The sequence below is a fragment of the Carassius gibelio genome, chromosome B7 (assembly GCF_023724105.1).
Source record: "Carassius gibelio isolate Cgi1373 ecotype wild population from Czech Republic chromosome B7, carGib1.2-hapl.c, whole genome shotgun sequence".
Taxonomy (NCBI): Eukaryota; Metazoa; Chordata; class Actinopteri; order Cypriniformes; family Cyprinidae; genus Carassius; species Carassius gibelio.
Genome location: NC_068402.1, coordinates 2,194,916 through 2,205,381, shown reverse-complemented (window position 1 = coordinate 2,205,381; position 10,466 = coordinate 2,194,916). Strand labels below are relative to the sequence as shown.

The window sequence follows — 10,466 nt, the reverse complement described above, 5'->3', positions numbered from 1 at the left end:
GGCATGGAACTGACGTCATTCCACTACCTCATCAGTCAGTTAAATAACTGCTCTTGGTCACTTGTCACTTGTCACTTTAATCAGACTTAAGATATTTTTAATAAGTGATTTTTTTGCACTAAAAAATCTTTCAACTGCACTGTTGTTCACTTCATTGATTTGCACTATATCTGTCATTTACCTTGCGCTGCTTTATTTAACTTTATTTTTAACTTTTATTTTTATTATATGTCTTTTTTATAATTCCCTTATTGTATAATTGTATCTACATTTTATATTTGATCTAGTTATTTTTTTAGGCTTTAATGTTAATGTTATCTGTATGCACCGGGTTTTGAGAGTAACGCAATTTCGATTATCTGTATGTATGTACTGTACATGTGGAAATTGACAATAAAGCAGACTTGAACTTGAACTTGAAACTAACCCCGTATTTTCTAACAATATTACCAAGGGGCAACATGTATATTGAAAACAGAAGAAGACCTAGGCCACATTTTTGGGACACTCCATATTTTACTGGTGATAAATGAGATGACTCTGAGAATAACACCTACAGCTGAACCTGGCAAAAACTGAGCTTCAGAAATCTTTCTATGTAACCTTTGATGACCAGCTGACCTTCAAAGACCACATTGCAAAGAATGCTAAATCTTACAGGTTTGCATTGCACAACATCAGAAAGATCAGACCTTTCTAACGGTGCATGCATCACAACTTCTTGTCCAGGCCCTTGTCATTTCTAGGCTGGACTACAGCAATGCTCTTCTGGCTGGACTTCCATCAAGCACAATCAAACCTCTACATATGAATCAGAATGCAGCTGCACGACTGGTCTTCAATCAGCCCAAAAGAGCCCATGTTGCTCCTCCCTTTATCTCCTTGCACTGGCTAATGGTTACATACTTCCACTCACTATTACGAATCTACATCCACTCCAGAAGTCTGAGATCCACTAGTCAGTGACACCACATTCCAGAACCTTTTTATTCACTGTACCTAAATAAAAGATTGCTATCAAATAGACAAAGAATTGACAAAGAATTGACAGAGCAGCCATCGAGTCATAGACAGTGTTCTAGATTATTACATGCAGAGGTTTTAGGTCTGATAATAAAAACCTCTGTTTTTTAAGAATTAAGCAGTAAGAAATTACTCGTCATCCAGTTTCTTTTATATATGCTATATTTGAGAAACGAATATATATATATATATATATATATATATATATATATATATATATATATATATATATATATATATTCGTTTCTCAAATTGGTATGTTTTGTCAAACTGCAAATAAATATAGATCTGAGTATCATCAGCATAACAGTGAAAGTTAACACCATGTTTTCTGATGATATCTCCAAGGTTTAACATGTAAAGTGTGAAAAGTAATGGCACTAGTACTGAGCCTTGTGGTACTCCATATTGCCTTTGTGATTGATATGATACTTCTACATTCACTGCAATAAATTGATGGCGGTCAGATAAATATGATATGAACCATGCTAATGCACTAGCACTAATGCCGACAAAGTTTTCTAGTCTATTCAAAAGAATGTTGTGGTCAATAGTGTCGAACGCAATGCTAAGATCCAACCATGAGATACAACCATGATCAGATGATAAGAGCAGGTCATTTGTAACTCTAAGGAGAGCAGTCTCAGTACTATGATACGGTCTAAATCCTGACTGGAATATGGATCCTTACAAAAATACACTTTTTCTCTAAGAAGGAATATAACTGTGAGGATACTTCCTTTAAGTATCTTGGACAGATAAGGGAGAATCGAGATCGGTGTGTAATTAACTAGTTCTTTGGGGTCAAGTTGTGTTTTTTTTTTTTTTTGATGAGAGGCTTAATAAGAGGTTTTGGGGACATATCCTAATGACAATGAGGAATGATAATAGCCAGAAGAGGATCTTGAATTCTGGAAGCACCTATTTTACTATCTTAGATGGAATGGGGTCTAACATACATATTGTTTGGTTTAGATAATTTAACAAGTTTATACAATTCTTCCTCTCCTATAGTAGAGAATGAGTGGAACTGTTCCTCAGGGGGTCTATAGTGCACTGTCTGATGCGATACTGTAGCTGACGGCTGAATGGTTACAATTTTATCTCTAATAGTATCAAACTTGGAAGTAGTTTATAAAGTCATTAATGCTATCCTGTTGGAAATGTCACCACCTGTTTGCTTTATTTTTTGTTTTTAGCCACTGTATTAAATCAATTTCTGGGGTTATGTTTTTTTTTTTTCTAAGAGAGATGAAAAATAATCAGATCTAGCAGTTTTTAATGCTTTTCTGTAGGATAGCGTACTTTCCAAAGCAATACAAAATACTTTTTCTAACCAGCTACACTCCATTTTCCAGGCTACTCTCTTTAGGGTACGAGTTCCTTAAGCAACCGTATCTAAAATGCTAGAAAAGAGTCCATAGTTTCAGTTACATCATCAAGTTATTCTGAGGTTTTGGATATGCTAAGGATTTGGGATAAATCAGGAAGACCACTTTCAAAGAAGTCTTTTGTGGTAGAAGTGATGGTTCTACCATACTTACCATACACGATTAGATAAAGAGATATCATCACTTGACTGCATAATTTCAACACCATCAGCATCAATTCCATGTGACAGTATTAAATCTAGAGTATGTTTTTGATAATGAGTAGGTCCTGAAACGTGTTGTCTTACCCCAATGGAGTTCAGAATGTCTATAAATGCTGATCCCAATGCATCTTTTTCATTATCAACATGGATATTTAAAACACCAACAATTAAAACTTTGTCTGCAGCCAGCACTAACTCGGATGTAAAATCATTAAAAAAAAAAACTCTTAAATAAAGTCTGTATGGTGCCCTGATTACCTGTGTACAGTAGCCAGTACAAACATAACGGGATTTATCATTAACATTTGTTTCTTTGGATAATGTTATATGAAGCACCATTACTTCAAACGAGTTATACTTGAAGCCTGCCCTCTGGGAAATCCTGAAAACATTGGTATAAATTGTAGGAACACCTCCCCCTTTGCCTTTTGGATGCAGTTCATGTTTAAAACAGTAATCTTGGGGGGTGGACTCATTTAAAATAATGTAATCATCAGGTTTTAGCCAGGTTTCTGAACAGAGCACATCTATATTATGATCAGTAATCATATCATTTACAGAAAAAGTGTTTTTCGAAGAAGGGGATCTCATATTCAGTAAGCCAAGCTTAATCATTTGTTTATCCATATTACATAATTTCTTGAACATCAAATTAAATAGTTACTCTTAAATAGTTTTTTTTCTTGTTCAGGGAACAGACACAGTCTCTATAGTGTGATATCTAGGTGAAAAAGTCTCTATGTGCTGAGAATTAACTTATTTTTGTGGTGTGAGGCAGCTAGCAGATGATCGGTGTAAGCAGTCTCTCCGTTTCCTGACCTGGGCCCCAGTTAGTCTGTAATACTGTAATACTCTATAGGCTCCAATAATGGTTTCCTTCATGTCTGTGGACTGGGTCCCGCCTGGCTGCTCCTGCTAGAAGTTCCTCCTATCGTCTTCCTGGCTCCTCCCTCCGTCATCTCCACCCTGGATTCTGTTCATTGTGGAGGGCGATGCACACCCATGGACTGTCAGTGTGTTTGTTTTCCACAGAAATATATATGTATATTATTTTATTTATTTATTTATTTTTGAGTTAATCATCCAGGTTTAAATCATACTCGAATTGATTTGATTTTGATACAATATTTACACTGAAGCAGAAAGCTATCGGTAGGGCCATGACATTTTTCAGAACTAAGAACTAAGAACTAAGTGCTGCCAATCACAACACACACTGGCCCAACTAACCAATCACAGCACATTTCATATTTCAGAAGGCGGGCCTTCATTTGATACAGGAACTATTGGAGCTGTTCATGCCAGACTGGGCAGTGAATGAGGTGTTGTCATAATGTAAACTAAGTGAAAAATAATGTGTTTTTCGAACAACCTAGTATTAAAGCCTGTTTTAGTACACACCCAAAACAAAATCAAGAGGTTTTAAAAGAGCATAATAGGACCCTTTAAATACTTCTCATTTTCTCATCATCACGAAACCAACATATTTTGTTTATAAACATAAAATAATTTTGTGGTAATTTTAAAGTAAATACAGCATATTGGTAGTTTGTTTTGTGTTTCAAATTGTGAGACTTTTAACATCAAGATTAATTAATAATGCATTGATTCTTAAAATAAACATGAACTGAAATACAATCATATATTTAAAAAAATCATTTTATTTCTGCTAGTTTCCAAAAAAATTCATTTAATTTAACTAGAAGCATTAAAGCCTTAAATCTGATAAATTAAAATTAATACGTCTATTACTTCTACATCTATTACTACTACATCTGTTTGTTGGCTCATATTTAGATATACATATCTGTCAAATAAATGAATAAATGGAAAATAAATTGCAGATATTTTTGAGCGATTACTATAAATTGTTAATCTAATGTATAATTCAGAAACTAAGTAACTAACTGTACGAAGAATTAATTGCAGTCATTTTACATAAATTTCACTCCAAGGAAGGACAATCAAGAGTAGTATTTGCTTTAGTACGTTTCGGTATAGTCCACTTCTTCTGGAAGACTTTCCCGCTGGGTTGTGTCCTCCATGTCATAGAGACGTCCTGATTGATCAGCGTCTGCTTTAACTAAACACAGAACAGACTTCCATTACTCTGTGAATGAATCTCACACAAACACGTTTGAGGCATTTCACCTCGGAAAATAACGTTTTACTTTAAAAATCTTCCAAAAGAGCAGAAATGTCAACATTTCAAACACAAAGCATAATATTTTGTCTTTTTGTAAATAATATTTAGTTTTAGTGTTTAGCTTTATTCACTGTGGAGGGGAATTCTGATTATTTTTCTTGAATTTCCTTTTTTAGACTTATGTTTCATGATTAATTCTGGTCAGATAGTTAATATAAAGTTAACCTTGTTTAAGACGAGTGCCTTCAGTTTAGCTTCATCCATGTTCTCAGCGGCTTTCACCTGTACTTGGATAACCTGCCTCTTCTTCTTGACTGTGCAAAAACAGGTTATATGTTTCACTTAGTTTTACTATAGCTTACTTTATGAACAAATAAATCAGGGATTTACAGACTTCAGTTAATTAGACATTATTTTGATTACAGAAATGATTCAGCCATTAAAAAACACATTCAGAAAAATGAAAATAGAAAAATGAAATGTATTTAAAAAAATGGAATTAAGGAAAAAATAAATAAAACTGGACTTCATTGTGTCCTACAATATCTCTGTCTTAATTTTAGGAAACAAAGTTTGTAAACTCTTATGTAGCCTATGTAATAAATTAAATCAAAGTCACATTTTTCTGTTCAAACAAATAATTTATGTACACAATAGTTCAGGTCAGAATTACCTGTGCTACAGTAGAAGTAATAAGTAATAGTGCAAAATCTATCATCAATAAAACGATAATAAATATTTAAACCAGCACAGTTTTCATTCCACCGAGTAAATCCTCGAGTAGTGACTTGAGTTGAGGAAGTGACGTTGGATTGATCTGACCACTTCCAACTGTCCCGGTACAATCCGATCCAGACAGCAGGCGAGACAATATTTAGCAAGCTGGTTATGCTGTCTTGGTCAGCTTTATTTCTAATGGTAGCCAGATCTGTGTAATGCTGTCTGCAGTACTCCTGAGCATCAATCCACGTCTTTGCATTCTTGCTCAAAACCATTTTCTCTGTTGCGTTTGCACTTCCTGTGACAATTCCAAAATAGGGTTAAGATGTTAAAGTCATTCATTGCAAGCCATAGTAATTTTATCAAATGAGTGTGAACCTGTTAAACCGGCCAAATAAATTATAAAAAATTGACTTCAGCTAGTTTTTAAAGCAACAATTGTGGTTTTCCATGTAGTTTATCTTGCTATACTAAAATAAGCAAAACTAAAACTGAAATAAAATAAAAGCTTATAAAAATAAAAAGTATGAAAACAAAACTAAAATGTACAATACTAACAAAAATATAGGTGCAAGCAGCAATTAAGGGGCAAACACAACAGATGCAGAACGAGGAGAAAGTATTGGAGAGAGGATCAGTCTAAATTCAGTCATTTGTAATATGATTAATGGTTTATCAATTCTGACCAATTGGTGGCGCTTTTAACAGATTGATATGGAAAAATGTGTTAATGCGGTAAAATCCAGATCAAATCCATATATTTTTGACAGTATGGTCTGATGATGATTTTGATCAGATATGGTGAAAATTGGACCAACAAGCTAGGAAAATTTTTAATAAGTAGGTTTCAGTGAAGTTCAGCTAATTATGGCATAATTGGTAACAATCTATGTTTTCAGCAAGAAACTTATCAAGAACTGTATCATGATAGGGCATGGGCAATAGGGCAAAAAAACTAATCAAAAACCGTAAAAAAAAAACATTTAATATTTTTGTTTCATTATTTTCGACCACAAGGTGGCACTTTCTTGAAACTTTTTAAGTTAGTGTGTATTATCAAAGTTGCGATCTGAGAGAAGCTCTGATCCATCCCTGATTTCTGCGAGGTATTTAGCATGCTAAACATTTGGACCTGCCGACAACTCTGAGTCCTGCAATAGGAAATGTGTTTGCAAATGAAGTCAATGACCTACAGGCAATAAGAGAGCAGGATACAAGGCAAAGGAAGGTTCAGGGGGAGGAGTCATAATAGATCTTCCAGCAGGCAACCATTCTCTCCTTCAAATTCTTCATTTTCATTATGAATCACTAAACAGGCAACTTGGATTACAAGCTTTTTACTCCACTATTTTTGACAGGAATAAATCCATTCTTGTGCGAGAACTCCTGTCTCTCACATGATCTTATGTTATATTCTGTATCACATCTCGCATGTGTTTGATTGTGAAACATAGTTTGTAGACTAGGCGTCCGCTATTCATATTGAGAAGATGATTTGTGACCCCCTGTCGCCGATCCTTCGTGTAGTCTGCACAACAGCAACTAGATGTTACTTAGTAATTTTTTCTTTTGTTTTTTTGTAAGATATTCGGAAACTTGATTTGATTGGTTTGACTGATCAATTGATTTTCATTTTTCTTTTTTAGTTGACATGGTCTGAAGATGCTATATTTAAATTTTCATGAAAATCCAATAAACGGTTTAGGAGGAATCAAAGGAAATTCGTCTCTGGTTCTTACCATTCAAAAGTTCTTAAGACAAACATCAGTGCATCTTTGGACAAGTGGTGGCGCTAGAGGGTTTGAGTTAGACAGTTCAAATTTGGTGTGGTTAATGTTCAGACTGTCCTCTATCTGTTTGCCAGATTTGACAGCAGTTCTATGGGCTGCCATAGACTTACAGAGCAGAAGATGACGACTAACAGATAAAATAGGTGCCTGTGTGGCCTATCGCTGCTTGGCCCCTAATAATAAACACACAATAAAATAACTAAAATAAAATAAATTCAAAACTGAAAATATTAAAATAATAATAGGATCTCTGTGATAATAGAGTAATACTGGTTCATATGAATTCCTAACGTCCTTATATTAGTGTCTTCATTCATACACTGAATTAATGAACATTAATAAAGAGTGATTGTACATGATTCTCACCATCATAGCACACAAAATATCTTGAGTCGCTGCAGTAGAAATCAAACCAGGCTCCATTATCAAATATCGCAACACACTCCTCTCCCAAACCGTAGTTATCTGGCTGACCAAGTCCCCAGTTCTTGAACACCAGACTCTCCTCGTTATAGGACCAGCGCCAGCTGTTGATATCGTTGTACAGTCCGATCCAGGCAAAGCCAGAAAACTGTTTTTCATCTGCGGCTTCTTGCAGACGGGTCCAGTTTTCATTACTCTGAACGGTGGCCAGGTCAATATGGTGTGTCCTGCAGTAATTCTGTGCATCTTCCCATGTCATTAACTGATTGATCAGAATATACTCTTGTTGTATACACAGAGTTAATGACAGAAGTCCTGGAAGAGAATACTGCCATCTTATTATTTTTCCTTCTTAAAGTGTGGCCGGCTTATTTGTCCCAGTCATCTTTTTATATTTATATATTCTGATATTTATAGTTTGTTTGCTCATTGTTGAACAAGAGCTTGCCAAGTGAATTTGTCTTTGATTTTGCTTGTACTGATACATTACTTCTGTTGTAAAGCATTGGTCAAATATTGGAAAACCTGTTTATGTGAATAGTACACAGGTCCGTTCTTCCTGGACTTGGTCTGTAAGATTAAACCTGCTTGGAAGCAGCTTATTTCATGTAAACGGGATTAGACCACATCTTTTTAAATCTGTTCTAGCCGCTGCTACAAGAGTACTCTACAGGAACAATAATAATTGAATAATTAATTTGAAAATAATATAATAATGTTGTGTAGTCTATAATACTATAGTCCCAGCCAAGTTAACTCTTTGAAATATTTATTAGTGATGCAAAAAATATTTTTTAATTGTTTTGTGCATTCATTTGAGTCCTGACATTTATTATGAGAGTCCCTTAAGAAACTTTAATTAATGCTGTCATGTAACAAATCTGCTTCAAAGATAAAATTGCATACTTTTTTTAATTATTAATAAAAAATGTAAAGTCTGTACAAATACTGGAAATCACAGGCCCCAGGTGAGATTAAATAAGGATTTGTATTTAATATTGTTTTTTAACAGACAAAGTGCATTGCTGAGTCTACATTATTATCATTATTATTATTGTTATTAATAAACTTCATCACTAATGATAAAAATGCCATAAAACATGAAACAAGTGCAATATTATGTATTTAAATGATTGCAATTTAAGTTATTTTTTACTCAATTTTTAGATCAAATGTCCATTTGTTCTGAACATTTTTTTTATTTTTTTTTTTGATTACACTGATATTAATTATCCTTGTCTAACTATTTTCATTTTGAATGTTTGTTTTGTTTAATGTTTTGAAAAATATTTTACCTGAGAGAAAAAGCAGATAAGGCAAAATTAGGTCCATCACTTTGTTTTTTCTCACTGGAACAACATGAATGAATGAATGAATGAATTAATTCATTAATTGATTCATCCAAAATTTACTTGATTTTTATTTATATATACATAAAGCATAACTAGTAATCCCCCAGCAATGAAAGAGCACTAACCTGTTAAACTGCTCTGAGAGTGAACTGATGAAACGCTGGCCTATCTTCAGTGATGGTGAGTAATCAGATGTCTCTCAAGTTCCTGATCTTAAGCTCTTTAAATAGGTTTGTTACGTTAAGAAGGGAATTTTACAGTCATATATGCAAAGTGTGTCCTGTATTGTTTGTTGCAGTTCCTCCTTCAGGTGCATGGATCATTTAAGGGCACTCACTGTACTTCATGTAGAAACATTTGCAAATGTTTTTATTCAGAAAAAAACATTCTTTTAAAAATCAACTTCTAAAATTAACTCTACCTTTACATGTATGCATTTGCACTGAAGGGACTTATTAAGATTTGATAGATCCTTGCATTTATATTGTGCACTGGATAAAATCACAAATGTATGGCGATAGCACTTGCTTTGGAAAACTCATTGGATATGCAAAACATTAGAAATGTAATTCTTGTTCCTTCGGGTCAGCAGTATTTGTGTAAATGTATTATATGTTTGTGATTAGTAGAGTGTTTTCAGATCATGCAAACTGTAACATCTTCATGGACTCTTAAGCAGTTATTTTCCTATGCAAATGCCTGTAGGCGTGTGCTTGCCACTTCTGTAAATTTAGAGTACAGAAACAAAAAAATATAACTTCATGAAAAGAAAAATTTTAGCTTTAAAAATTCACAGAACTGATGAACAAAAATAATGAATCACTCACTGCCGCTTTAATCATTTATTTCTAATCAATAAAACAAAGACTGTGCATTTGTATACATTCTAGAGGTCGACCGATAGTGAATTTTACTGATACCAATAGCTAGCTTGGACCACAATCTTCTGTATTATTTTGTTCTGGACTTCATTTCCCATCACCCTTTGCTCTTCAAATCCAATCTTATTGTATCCAGCTCTGTGCGATTAGTCTTGTTAGTTCCTTCATATATACTGTATCCTTTGTTGCTGCAGTATTTAGTGGATTATCTTTTTTCGCATTGCTTTCTGCCTGTCACCGTTTTTGTATTTTGTTTTTGGATTAATTAAGTGCACTTGGATCTTCTGTGTATTCACAGAGTGAATCCATGACAGAGGACTTCAGCCATTATTGATCAAACAGTATGAGGGACAAGATTCTGCTCTCTGAACGACAAGTCCGGCTTCAAGGTCTGGAAAGACTTTGTCATAAGGGAATGGAGGTGCTGGCCTTCACCCAAAAGTTCTGGACTACCCTTACATACATACATATATATATATATGTTCAGCTATATATGATGTGTAGCTATAGATATAATTTTTTGTTTTATATCAAATC

General features: G+C 34.1%; 1 protein-coding gene across 1 annotated transcript; it reads right to left on the bottom strand.

The window, feature by feature from the left end:
- Positions 1-4,385: 4,385 nt before the first annotated feature.
- Positions 4,386-8,024, bottom strand: LOC127962263 (putative C-type lectin domain family 20 member A). The gene is made up of 4 exons (XM_052561815.1): positions 7,640-8,024; positions 5,437-5,781; positions 4,989-5,077; positions 4,386-4,700 (listed from the first exon to the last, which is right to left on the bottom strand). The coding sequence occupies exons 1-4, from the start codon at positions 7,953-7,955 to the stop codon at positions 4,563-4,565; spliced, it is 888 nt and encodes a 295-aa protein (XP_052417775.1). The 5' UTR covers positions 7,956-8,024; the 3' UTR covers positions 4,386-4,562.
- Between the last annotated feature and the right edge of the window lie 2,442 nt (positions 8,025-10,466).

Excerpts from the sequence above, each read along its gene's own strand:
- LOC127962263 (XM_052561815.1), bottom strand. The coding sequence starts at position 7,955 with ATGACATGGGAAGATGCACAGAATTACTGCAGGACACACCATATTGAC. Across the intron at positions 5,782-7,639 it reads ATATTTTGTGTGCTATGATG|GAAGTGCAAACGCAACAGAG; the intron begins GTGAGAATCATG and ends GAATTGTCACAG. Across the intron at positions 5,078-5,436 it reads TTACTTCTACTGTAGCACAG|TCAAGAAGAAGAGGCAGGTT; the intron begins GTAATTCTGACC and ends GTTTTTGCACAG.